Raw genomic sequence first — 13,589 nt, 5'->3', positions numbered from 1 at the left:
CATTAGAAGACATATTATTGTAGACTCAATGACTCATCAGATAATTCACAGTGTATTTCCCTCTTTACCCTCACACTTTGATTGTTGGCAAAAAGGACAAAGCCATTAAAGAAAAAAAAATTAAAAAAAAATTTTAAAAGATTTTATTTATTCATTTGATAGAGACAGAGAGAGAGACAGCACAAGTAGGCAGAGCAGCAAGCAGAGGGAGAGGGAGAAGCAGACTTCCTGAGGAGAGAACCCGTGGGACTCAATCTCAGCACCCTGGGATCATGACCTGAGCTGAAGGCAGATGCTTAACCGACTGAGCCACCCAGGGGCCCTAACCGCCCTGCCATGTTTTTTAAAGGAGTCATTTCTCAATTTCACGTTCAGATACTGCCCTAGCATCTCCATTCAGCTAGTCTGATAAACTCACACGATTTGCAGCTGTCATTTGATTTCCCAGTCTCCAGCTACTGGGAGAACCCCTTTCAGGCAGAGGCTAACATTTGATTTCCGTTCCAGCTGCGTCTGCCACGGTGTCTGGCTGAGTGCAGGTGTTCAGGGAAGGTGCACCCGATGGCCCGGTGAGCTAACGTGGGGCACGCACCTTGTCTGGAGGGAGGTGCCAAGGCTCTGAAGAGTTATGTAGCTCGAGTTATGCAGACTGTGTGTTGAAGTTGGCACACTGTCCCCAGTTTTGGGTTTTTAAAATGTTTCTTTCATTCTTTTACTTGGCTGTCCGGCTGTGTATGTGTTTGTGCCAGTCTGCAGCTTCCCGTCTCTCTCTGTGCTCAACGACAGGACTGAGAGCCGTGGCATTGGTCCCACAATGGGGGCAGGGGGGCAGTCTCAGAGCTTCTGGGCAGTGAGGTGGTCCAGCCTTCATGACAATAGAGTCACCTCTGGGACCATCTTTAGGAACATACTGTGTGGCAGGAGTCAGGCTGAGTTGAGCCATGTACTTCTCATCGAGCTCCAGCAAAATGGCAGATGGGGGACGGTGTCCCCACTTGCTCGTCACCTTGTCTTCTGAGCGTTCTCCCCTTTACCCTCTTCATTGTATGACCTCAGTTGCTGTCCCGCCAGGGCAACCAGCTTTGCCTCTCACTCTTAGGTGTCTGGTGCTCCGCTCAGACACCTTTGTTACCCCCAGTGTTGGATGAGAACCGATTAAGAACAAAGACAGAAGCTTCCAGATTCATATGAAAACTTGCCTCTCTGTTTTTAAAAATTACAAATCAGGACTCACAGGGAAATATTAGGGTAACTATTTCTCCTATTTGAAGAAATACCAGCGTGGCAACTTTATCACCTAGAAGGTAGCAGTATGAGTCAGGGTTGGATCAGAGAGATGGAACTAGTGAGATTTATGCAGCATAAGATTTATGCAGCAAGATTTATGCAGGGAACTGGCTTATGCTGTTGTGGACGCTGGCGAGGCAAGTCTGAGATCCCTGGGGCAGGCTGTCGGGAAGGGTCGGCTGGAACTCTTGGCACAGACTGAAGCTGCCGTCCACAGGTAGAAGTTCTTCCTCCTCAGGGAAGCCTCACCTCACCTGGTAAGGTCTTCTCAGTGGGTTGACTCCAGTCCACCCAGATTATCGAGGATATGTCTGCACTCAAATGATTATGGACTTAAAATAATACCTACAAAGTACCTTCGCAGCAACTCCTGGATTCATGTTTAGTTGAGTGAAGGTGGCCCATAAAACGAACAATCAGTGTGGTCAGATGGGAGTTCTTGTAGATTCTCTGTGAAGCCATGAAACTGTTTTAGGCCCTTGGGATCCTTCACTGACTGAAACAGTTTCTGCTCTTATGGCATTTGTATTCTAACGGAAGATGACAGAAAATAAGATAAATAAAATACATAATTTTGTAGTGGTTATAAGTAGTGATGAGAATAATAAAGCGGAGGAAGGGACTACACAGTGAGAAGTATGTACACGGGCAGATCTGGCCCCACAATTTGTGAGGCGCAGGGCACAGTGAAAATGCAGTGTCTCTCTTCAAAAAGTCGAAAAAATTGCCACCAAAAATACTGAAACATAAAACTTTTTCCTTTCTTCCTTGAATTTCTCTCTGCGATAGTCAGAGTGATTTTTTTTTTTTCTTTCTGTTTGGCTTTTGCTATTTTATCTGTTGTAAGCAAAGAAAAATTCAGAATTTAGATTATTAACACAAATCTGCCATTCCTCATTAGGTTGTGCAATGCCCATTTTCAATGCAAATATAGAAGTGGAATCACTGAAGTCACACGATCTGCATTTCTTAGTTCATGGGTGTGTCTCAATGTTGTGCTTGCCAGAGCAGTGGAAACACACTACGAACCCAGCTCCTCTGTTTTTCTTTCATCTCTAAGACATGCACGTTCTCCCCACACTTTACCTTTGGTTTGCGGATTCCTGAGGAGGGATGGATGGGAGGAGGAGGAGCTGTGGTTGTCCTGCCTGTCCCTTTCCTTCCCTGCTGTCATTTTTAGTATAAGTGGTTGCCTACTGCAGGAAAAGTCATGCAGATAAAAGGGATATGCTAGAGTTCCTTGAGCACTCATGTTAATTAGGATACAACTGACTTCTTTGTGCACTTGAAGCAAGTTCTACTTCTAAGCATGGACTCTTGGGGCTGTCAGTGCTCTGCTTACTGAGCCGTAGGCTTAACACCTTAACACCTTGTGCTCACTTGGCATCCCATTGAATTTTTAGGCATCAGGAGATGCTCATACTGTGTATATTTCCTCTATTCATGTATGCACACTGCCATCTCATTGGACTTTGCTTATGAAATGCAAGCTCAAAGGTACAGTTATGAGGGATTTCAAGATTTTGACTTTAACCCAAGAGCATTAAAGCAAGTGTGGAGCTTCCTGAGCATGGGACACTGTTGCGACGGAACAGGTTGCTTGCCCATGAAGCCGTCTGTGCGTGTCTGTGTGAATGTGTGCACACATATGCTATTTTACATAATGTTGATCAAGAAGGACTGTCCCATAAGGTGACATTTGATCAAGGTCCTCAAGAAGATTAGGAAACCAGGCAGGCAGTTACTAGGGCAGGAGTAGCGTGTTCAGAGGTTCCAAGACACATGAGTCTTTGCCTTATTCTCAGAAGAATAAAGAGGCCATGGTGGCTGGATCCAAGTGAGAGGGTAAAGGGTGGGAGATGAGGTTAGAGAAGCAGAGGTCCCTGCATGGTGCATGAGCCATGAAAGGGACTTGGAATTTTTCTGCGAGAAAAAGGGAAGGCTTGGGAGGATCTTAAACAAGGGGTGAAATGCATTGATTGAATCTCCCTTTGGCTGCGCTGTGATAATACTCTGCATTGGGACAAAGTTGGAAGTGGTTGGACCAGACGCTATGGTAGACCAAACAATGATGGGGCCTGGACTGGGTGTATACGCAGCAGTGATTAAATATAGTTGGATTCTGGGCACATTTTACAACCAGTGACAATGGGAGCTGGGTATAAAAGTGATATTTACCTAGAGTCCAGCAGATGAAATGGTCTATTGAGAAGTAGTGAAATTTCTAAAGTTCTTCAGCCAATGCATGGCAGAACTGGGGAAGGAGAGCAGGAGTCTTGTGTCCTTTTTCACTGGGTCTTCCTTTCTGTTAGCTCTAGACTGCATCCCACTCCACCCCCCCCCCCCCCCCCCCCATTGCTCTTTTAACATTCTCTCCTGAACATCTTCCCTTATTTGGCTGAAATGGGCCTGGTGCAATCTCTAGGATTCTATCTCTATAAATGACTTTAAAGAACTTCTCAGAGCAAGGTCCTAGGTGATTCTTCTGCTACCCTATATTTCCGTGGTCTCATGGTGGGGGTTGGCCGTCTCCCATAGTGTCACATTAGTGCTGTCCTGACAGTCTTTTTCCTGCATTTTCTGAAGTATCTCTTGACCTCCCCTCATAAAGCAGAGTTCATAAAACAAAGATTTTCCTCCTGGGTTTGATGTACAATTGTGCCATGTACAATGCCCAAAACTTTAGCTGTAGTTGGCTTGCTCATTTATGTATTTATCTTGCTTCTCAGCACTTTCAGACCATGCTGAAATCCAAGCTGAATGTCCTGACACTGAAAAAGGAGCCCCTACCAGCAGTCATCTTCCATGAGCCCGAGGCCATCGAACTGTGCACCACCACACCCCTGATGAAGACCAGGACTCACAGTGGCTGTAAGGTATGTGGCATGTGGCTAGCAGGGACTCTTTTGGTGGGACAAACCAAAGGACATGTAGCCTTAGGACACTTGTTTCCCAGTGGTGACTTTTGAAAGGAATGAAAATGTAACATGACTGATGAGCTTCGTTGAGTGGCGGTGGGATGAACTCATATCTGCTGTATTTTTAGCAATCCAACCACTCTCCACTGTTTCTAGGTAAAGACATAAGTTCTAGGATGTGTGAATAAAATAGTCTTCTCACTTATATTTGCTGTAACCCTGTGGAACTTTGGGGCTCCCCAGAAAAGTTCTATCCTTAGTGATATTTCCTCCCTTTGTATTTGCACTCCAAATAAAACACATCTTAAAGAATAAAAAACAAGTTTCTCAACAGTGTACTTCTCCGTTGGGGGTTATTTTGCATTTTTGTTTGGCTTCAGCTCTCAGAATTGATACTGATATCCATGCCTCAGAATCCATTAAAAAACATTTTTTCTCATCTATGTAAACTGTAATGCTGACATTAAAGAAAACCTAGAAGTGGAATGTATAATTTTGGTAGGCTTTTGGGTTCTTTCTTGCATGATATTCTTTTTTACATGAATTGATGAATAAAGCAATCAGTTCAGGAATAACAAAGAAAATATGTTTATGCATATTTTGTCATTAGCTATTTTTTTTGAGGAGTAAAAAATTAAGGGGCAGAAATTTGTTTTGAGTAGTGAAAATAAAATAAAACAGAAATGTATGTTTGCATGTGGGTTTCTATTATAATCTTGTAGACAGACTCCTTCTTGCGTTTCTAGGTTAGGGAAGTCTTTCTTGCCAGAATGTTCCATCCCCTCTCCCATTCTTGCACCGCTATGGTCAGATTGGAGCCTACAGAAATCTTGAGTGATGGGTGTGTACACAGAATTCCACACGTGTTCATCCATCCCACAAATACCCAGTGGGTGCTCAGTGTCTACCCAGCACTGGGGACAGTGGGAACAATACCCACCAGCATCTTTGTAGGGTTTAACTTCTAGCTGGGAAGAGGGAGGAGAGAGTACAGGTAAACAAGCATTGGCTGTTGAGAAAGCCAGTCAGGAATAACTTGTGGAAGAATCAGGCAGAAGAGACAGGGAGTGTTAATTCTCAGAGGTGGAGATAGTCTGTGTGTGCTTTGTAATGGAGAGGGATGGGCAGTAGAACCCAGAAGTTGAGAAAATTGTGTTCCGTGGTACAGTCAGGCAAGAGTCTGGGTATAGGATGAGTCTTGTCATTGCAGTGGCAAACAGTTTTGACTTTCTTCTAATTACTGTGGGGAACTGTCAGATTTGGGCAAGAGAGTTAGTTATATGACTCCATCAAAAAAAGAAAAAAAAGTGATTTTAAATGGTAAGTACGCTAAGGTGAACTTTCAGCTTCCAGAGAGCACTTGCCAGAGGCTCTGTTCCAACAGGAGACAGGGGATCCATGCAGCTGGCCTTCGGTCCCCGTGTGCGCAATGCTTTTGGTGAATTGATGATACAAAGAATTATAAAAATACTCATTAAATTTGAAAGTGATATGAGATCAAATTGTGTTATACATACTTTAGAGATTTCCTAGCGTCCTTTTGAATTCTGTTCCTACTGGGGGAAATGGTCCCTCAAAAGCAAGATGAAGTCATTAGGGACAAGTGAAAGGAGGAGAGGTTCGTTGGATAAAGGCTGTGGAGTGTGTTTAAATGGGGGGGGGGGCGGGGAAATGCAGTTACAGAATAAAAGACCCAGCAATCCAATCGGGTTATGGAAGAAATTGTGTGTGTGTGTGTGTGTGTGTGACACACACACACACACACACAGAGAGAGAAATATTTGCTAGAGAGAAAGAAATACTGCTAGGAGAATAAAAACCTATCGTTTTCCTTAAAAGGAGCATAAGGTTTGAGATTCATGGAGTAATTTTTCTGTGTGTATTGCATTAGGTTGTGTTTGCTTCTTTTACCTCTAAAAGGATGTTGGAAAGAGCAGAAGGAATTCAGAAGTGCACACAAAAGAGAGTGAGTTTGCCCCTGGCATCAGTGGGTCTAGCTAGACAAAGGGAGATCATCAGTGATTTCACCGGGACACAGGGAAGGACTTTGGCATTCAAGGTGTAAAACGCAGTCCACTGGGCTATAGAAAGTTTGTGAACTCGCCATCCCTAGAAACCTTGAAGATGATATTCCAGGTGTGGATAATCATGAACTGGAATCAGGGATCTGAGCCAACTCCAGTTTTAAGATTCTCTTTGAAGGAAGAAAACATCCAATTGTATCCTTCTTCAACTTGTATACTATAATGCCCTTTATACAGTGATATTTTAACTTAAACGCACTGGAGTTACATTCTTTAATTCTCAATGACAATCTCATGTTTGTGTTCAGAGTCACATTCTTTCGATAAACAACAAAAAAGTTCCATGTTTGAGCCTTGACATTTCTGTTTAGAATGACCTGACCTCTCCATTTGGTCCCCCCACCATCCACAGAAACAAAATGCAGTGCTTCCTCTCTGATTCTCAGGAGTAACTTGGTTCACAAAATGCCAGCTGCAGAAGGAGGAGCTCTCTCTCGGGCTCACGCCTGCCAGGAATACTGAGCACAATGTAGCCCAGGCCCAGCTGCGGCCCGGCAGGCCAGGACCCTTCATCTGCACACACTGCTAGGTCTTTTTCCCTTAACAGCTTTCTAGTCCTGCCTGCATAACTGTGGGTTTGGGGGAGGGAGAGAGTCAGGAGGGAACAGAGTAAAGGAAAAGGGAGTTGAAAGTGGGTTATGGTTAGTACCATCGAGGCTCAGGTTCATGTCAAATTTCGCCTTTCCCTCTGATCTGTATTCTCTGTGGGTCCTGATGGGGTTGCCCTGCCAGGCTATTCATGTTGTGGGCAGCTGGGTCTTTGTGTGTGTTTTCCTCTACTGCTGCCACGTTTTTTTTTTTTTTTCCCCTTTTTTTTTTTTTTTTTTTCCTGGAGTGGAGTTATTTCACTGCAAAACCCAGTGCATACCATTAGGACGCCCCTGCCCGTGCTCTTGTTGGAGATTTTCAGAGTATCCGATGCTGTTTCTGATTTTGCAGCAGCAACAACCATGGTTGATCTTACCTGGCTTCTCCTGCCTTGCACCACAGAATCCTAGGTGGCTTTGACTTGTTAGCAAACATTTATTTAATTCATAGTCAGGGCAGACCTTCTGTGTACATGGAATTGTGGAGAGAGGCATCAAGGCAGACGTTGCAGGTAATGCAATTTGTAGGCAAGTCCAAGGAATAGACGAGCGCCTGAATCCATAAATCTCCAGGGCTGCTGAAACTCCTGTGTGTATCAGAAAACCCTAGGGGGCAGGTTTCTGGACCTTCTTTCCAGAGATTTTGATGCAGGCACTCAGCTTAGCAGGCAGAAAAGAACCTGCACTTAAAAACTAGATTGCAATTTACACGATCGTGGGGCCCAGGCGGTGCCTGGAGCTTGAGGACCTGAGCTGCAGAGTGATGTGTGAGAAGAGCCACGTAAGTGACCTAAGTGGAGTCACACCTGGGGAGGCGGGAGATCGGCCAGGGCCGTGGAGGATGGAACTAGAATGGGTTTGCCGTAGCTGACCAGGAGGCTGACGTCCAAGAAAGAACTGGGCTGGGTAATTTGTGCATCCCATGTGCCCTCTACCTACAGCGCCTATAAGTGCCACCTTGTCCTACAGGGGGCGCTGTTCTTCATTGACTTGACTTATTTCTGGGCCTAATTGCCATAGTTCTCAAAGACTTTGTGAAATGGTGGTAATGTTGATGATAATAATAATTAGTGATAAAATACTAATAATACAGAAATGATGGTGATGATGAAGAGCTGATGTTTAGCCCTTTTCATGGTATAGAAACACTGGGTCCTCATGACCATCCAGTGGTTCAAAGGCCATCTCTGGCCCCATTTCACAGGTGAGTTAGTTGAGGCATAGAGAGGTTCTTTCCTGTACCAGATTATCCAGAGAGTAACTGGCAAAGCCTGCATTTGAACTTTATCAGTCTGTCTCCGTAGCCTCTGCTCCTCCCCATCAGATTCCAGCCCCTCCTCATGACCTCGAGTGACTCCCATGTGTGTCCTAAGATAGTTCTTAAAACTGGCTCTGTCATGTGATTGTAGCAAGTCATTTTGCTTCTGCGAGCCTCAGTTTCTTCGTCTTTGTTCAGCTAGAACTAAGATCACTGTATCTCAGGCATTCTCTCATCTAAAGGTCCAAGGCTCAAATTTACTTGATTCAATTGGACTCAAATTTTGTCTTGGATGGAACTAGAATGGGTTTTGGTTCACAAAACCCAGAAATGATTGGGGATCATGCACTAAAAGTATTGTAAACAAGGAATTTTGGAACACTGAAAAAAAATAAATAAATAAAATTATCATATAATTTTACCCCTAATATACCTCTCAGGCTTTCCAATTTGGTTTTTGAAAAACAGAGAGAGAGAGAGAGTCCATAATGAAAAGTCACATTCCTTATAAAACATGCATAGGAAATGAAACCCGAAATGTCCATTGAGCTCCTAGATGCCCATGTTCTGTTCCATAGAGATAGTCCCCAGCTTTACGGCATTTATAATTTAGAACCAAAATAAATAGTAGCAACACTGGAACAAAGATGCTGACACATAATTGGGATCTAACACATGCTGTAACATTTATCTTTCATTTAAAACATTCACAAAGTTTGTGAATGGTGGTAGTTTGAGTATAAATATGCTGATGAGTTGAAGACAAAGATGACATGGAGGACACATACCTGGGAAGACAAGAGGGGAAAGAAGCAAGAAGGAAAGGCAGGAAAATTGGCAGTTGCTGATATAGGTCTCCTGTTTGGATCTGAGTCTGCCTGCCGTGGCTCTGGTTTACCTGGCTGTCTCTCCTCTGCACCTGCTCAGCTGGGGACAGCTAGCGTCCTGAGATTGGTCTCCAGGTCTCCAGGTCTGGCTCTTCTAGACCACCAGACAGGCTTTGGGAGTTGCTAGAGAAGAGTGCTAACTGAGCATATAATATTTCTTCCCGCACCCCACCCTCTCCCCCATTCCTGGTTCTCTCATCTCTCAGGATGAAAGGGCCCTTGTGTTCATTCTGCAGGTTGGTGGGCATCAAGTTGCCTCTGTCCCCTCATGCTTCATCTCGGGCCCCACCAGGGCCTCACCTAGGCTTCCTCTCCTACAGAATGTCCCATCTTCCAAATCTCTCCTTCCCCCAAGAGAGGCGACCTGGTTTTACATCATGTGAAGTCCCATCTAAGACGCTCACTGTCTGTTCCCCTTGTGAGGGCAGAAGCCATCAAACAATCTAATTCTCAAGAAGGGACTTGTGATTCATACAGCAGGATGATTTTCCTATTACTCTTCTTGAGGTTCGTGCATTCAGAATTGCAGTAGTCACTAGCTCTCAGGAAGGATAGCAGCTGAATCCCAGTTGCACGAGATGGAGAGGTTCCTGAGCTGAATGAAGGCTTTGCAGGCTGTCTTCAGATCCTACCATTTTACCCCCATGTAGGATGGCCGGTCTTAAAAGTGAATTCCAGCAGCCCTACTTAGGATGAGGGCTCTTACTTGAATTTCAATGTATTTAAAATTAGCATCACATGTAGCTATTTCACACATATTTTTGTGCTTATTGGATCAGCTTATGTAGTCATGTTTTTTATTTTTATTTTTTTCATTTTAGCCAAAGGTCCCTGCTTTTACCCACTCACATGAGGGAGAAACATTGATTATACCGTGTCGTCATCCTCATCGAATGCATTTTGCGGCCTTTTCTTGGTGTAGGTGATTTGGGCATGGCATGAGTCCAGTTCTGCTAACTGTGCAGACTCTCTCCTTGCAAAATCCATTTCTGCTTTCGATATGAGACAGAATACAAATAAAATAAAGACTAATAACATATGAAGTGAAGAGTCAAGCATGGAGTCCTCATCCGCCCTTTAAACCTTTTGGTTCAAACCAAAGTGTAAATCTCTAGATTTGGAGTAAATGGTGTCTAATTCTAATCCATTTTCTCTTTATTCTTTCTCAGACTTCCCTGTAAACAAAGCAAAGCACATTGACTCGAAAGGTCAAAGTCGGTGTGAGCTAACATCTGTTGTTTCAGAGACAAGCTTTTATTTTTCTGCAGTTCTTACTCTTCTGTAGGAAGAGCAGTGGCAGTAGAAACAAATGCAAAGCCTCAGGTTGCAGAGTGGTGGGGGGATGGGAGGAGGGGAGGTGTACTTTCCTTCTGTGTTACAGCCCAGCTCCGCTCCTTGAATATATACGGGAGATATTCTGGCACAGATGAGATAAGCCTCAGTTTGAGAATCGGCTACTCTCTAGGGCCCCGTGTAGACAGTCCTGAGTGACCATCAGCTAGCAGTGGTTTGGCCTTCTGCACCGAGGGGCTTTCATCTTCCTGGTGGGTGAGGTTGGGGGGAATGTTCTCATTCATCGAAGAAATCTCGAGCCTCCCTTTTCAGGCTTTTGTTCCAGGTTTCTAATTGGGCAACCCATTCTTCAAGGTAGAGAGATAGAAGTGGGATTTCAGAAGTCATGAGTTCAAGCTTATGAAATTTGAAGTTTCTATGAGACCACCAGTGGGCGACACCCAATGGGTACCTTGTGATATGGAGGTAGAATTTCATAGAGGTCTTGTCCCTCAAGGATATTGGGGCTGCGAGAAGAGGAAGGAGCGAGGTAGGCACACCCACTTACACATGGACGTGTGTACCCACTTCTAATGTTTGAGGACCACAGAAAGGAGAATCACAAGAAAAGGAACATTATGAGAACCCAAGGAGGGTCCTTCCCACCAGACACTGAAACTGTCCTCTGTCTTATTCCTGTCATTTCATCCTACACATGGTGCCCACTCTCCTGGCCACCCTGTTCTGGTCTCGGAAGTGTTGAGGGGAGAAAATGGAAACCACTCTGGGATGGCTGAAGCCCTCGTATGTTGTTCTGGAATGGTCTTTGTATATATTTTGACATATACACTGCTTATGCCAAAGCTGTGGTGCCTAGCATGGGAGGATACTTTGTGGTTGTAAACTTTTTGGCTGCGAGCCTCCACTTAGGACTTTGAATTTTGTCCTTTGGTCACCACTGACAGCTGTGGTGGCTTCAGCAAAGCTTTTCACCCTTCATGAGCTCCCTTTTGTTATTTGATGACTAACATCTTTTCATATGAGGGATTGTTTTCACTTCAGCCGATCGACGTGTTTAAAGTATAGATCATCCTTTTGCCTAAGTGCTTGTTGAATGGGATGGTAGGCTTCTTTATGGGGTCGCTCTACCCTGCAGTGGCGGCAGTAGAGCTGTTGGCCTCATTGAGGTATTCTCTGGGGATCTTTGACACCTTCAAACTATTTGTTTCCTGGTGCCCTACATTGAGGGCTATGCCTGAAAAATGGGCACTTTAGGGAACCAGTTATGGCTTTAAAGCTTAACCTTTGGACTCATGTCAAAGACTCTGTCTTCCTGCATCTCCAAATGTCACTGTCTATTTTACTTCTTGTCTTCAGAAACTCTTGGGAGATCAGCAAAGATTCATTAGTGAAAAATGGGAAAATAATCTAAGTGCCTAGAAGAGATATTATAATATTTTGGCTCCACAGCACTATGGAAAACATGCAGTCATTAAAAATTATGTTGTGGAAATTATACTGGTGTGGAAAATGTTCATCACATATTAAATGAAATAAAAACCTGGTTGCAAAATGCTAGTAGGATTTTATTTTTGTGAAATACTGAAATATGAGCTGAAGTGATCCCTGAATAGCAGGATTATGGGTTAAACTTGTGATTTTCTTTTTCTTTTTTGCATTTTCTTGTCAACAATGAATAAATACTACATTGGTAATTTGTTTTTAATAATACATTTTAAAGAGGAAATATTTCTTTGGACAAAAGTTTACATAAAGAAACTCCATTCTAGTTGGATCCTTTTGGAAAACAGCTTCTTCTAAGTCACCCTGACTTAGACTTTTGTTTCTTCTCTTCACCCAAATCAGAATTTCCATAGCTTCAGGGAAAGTGACATTTTCCTGTTTAGCTTGCGACATGGTCGGTATCGTATGGGTCTGGTGTGTCCAGTCTAATAATTGTGAACCTACTCAAATGTATTTGCAGGGATGATGCTGCAGGCTGCTTAGTGGTAACCTCAGTGGTTAAAATGGAAATTTATTCTCCATACATTTAGGAGCCAGAAGTCCAAGATAGGTATCCCTGGCAAGAGTCAGGTGTCCAGGAGCTTCTCTGGAGGTGGTAGAAGAAAATCGGCTCCTTGCCTCTTGAAGTTTATGGTGCTGCAGGCAGCCCTTGTCTTGTGACCATATCACTGCAGTGTCTGCCTGTGTAATCACACTACCCCCTCCTCTTCTACCCATTTCTACCCCCCTTTGCCTTTCTCTTGTAAGGAAACTTGTGGTTGGATTTATTTATTTGTTTGTTTATTTATTTAAGATTTTATTTATGTATTTGATGGACAGAGATCACAAGTAGAGAGGCAGGCAGAGAAAGAGATGGGGGAAGCAGGCTCCCTGCTGAGCAGAGAGCCCGATGCGGGGCTCCATCCCAGGACCCTGAGATCATGACCTGAGCTGAAGGCGGGTCATGAGCTTAACCCACTGAGCCACCCAGGAGTCCCACTTGTGGTTGGATTTTGTGCCCCTGTGATAATCCAGAATAGTCTCCCCAGCTTAAGATTTTTAATCAAATCAGCAAAGACCCTTTTCCTTATAAGGTAATATGTCACCTTCCAGGGAAGAGGACTTACTATTTTGGGGTGGTCTTACTTGGCCCATTACAGATAGTTTCTTTATAAATGAGGGACTCTAGTGCTTGCTTCAGCAGCAAATATACTAAAATTGGAACAATTCAGAGAAGGTTAGCATGGCCCCTGCGCAAGGATGACACACAAATTCTTGAAGCTTTCCATATTAAAAAAAAAAAAAAAGAGGAATTCTAGAGATGCCAAAATTCCTAAGCAAAATGAAATATAACGGTCCCAGTTAATCAGTTGTTTAGGTTATGTTATTTCTTTTTTTTTTTTTTAAGATTTTATTTATTTATTTATTTGACAGAAAGAGAGTACAAGTAGGCAGAGAGGCAGGCAGAGAGAGAGGAGGAAGCAAGCTCCCTGCTGAGCAGAGAGCCCGATGCAGGACTCGATCCCAGGACCCTGAGATCATGACCTGAGCCGAAGGCAGCGGCTTAACCCACTGAGCCACCCAGGCGCCCCTAGGTTATGTTATTTCTTAAGCCCAAGAAAATGCTTTCATTGGAATTCAAAAAGCCATTTTAAAATACAGAAAAATGAGGAGCATTGGTCTGTGAAAGTATCTTGATCCTATGTTGAGCCAAATTTTTTTGTTGTTTTATTTTACTTTATCAAAATTTCTGAAAAGGAAGAGCTGTTATAAAATTTTGAATGGAATTACAG

At 43.7% G+C, this 13,589-nt stretch overlaps 1 protein-coding gene and 1 non-coding gene across 2 annotated transcripts in view; both read left to right on the top strand.

Annotated features, from left to right (window-relative positions):
* Nucleotides 1-13,589, top strand: part of PID1 (phosphotyrosine interaction domain containing 1) — a 229,549-nt gene that overhangs the window by 102,523 nt on the left and 113,437 nt on the right. Inside the window, exon 2 of the mRNA XM_059392707.1 lies at nt 4,017-4,163. Coding sequence (XP_059248690.1) covers nt 4,017-4,163 — 147 coding nt within the window. The remainder of the gene's footprint in view (nt 1-4,016; nt 4,164-13,589) is intronic.
* On the top strand, nt 12,989-13,091 carry LOC132014704 (U6 spliceosomal RNA). Its single transcript, XR_009403359.1, has one exon. It is a non-coding gene; the product is annotated as a U6 spliceosomal RNA (small nuclear RNA).

Source organism: Mustela nigripes, chromosome 3, assembly GCF_022355385.1.
Source record: "Mustela nigripes isolate SB6536 chromosome 3, MUSNIG.SB6536, whole genome shotgun sequence".
In the NCBI taxonomy this organism is placed as follows: Eukaryota; Metazoa; Chordata; class Mammalia; order Carnivora; family Mustelidae; genus Mustela; species Mustela nigripes.
Note: the sequence above shows the minus strand (reverse complement) of the source record. Positions and strands in the feature narration are given on the sequence as shown.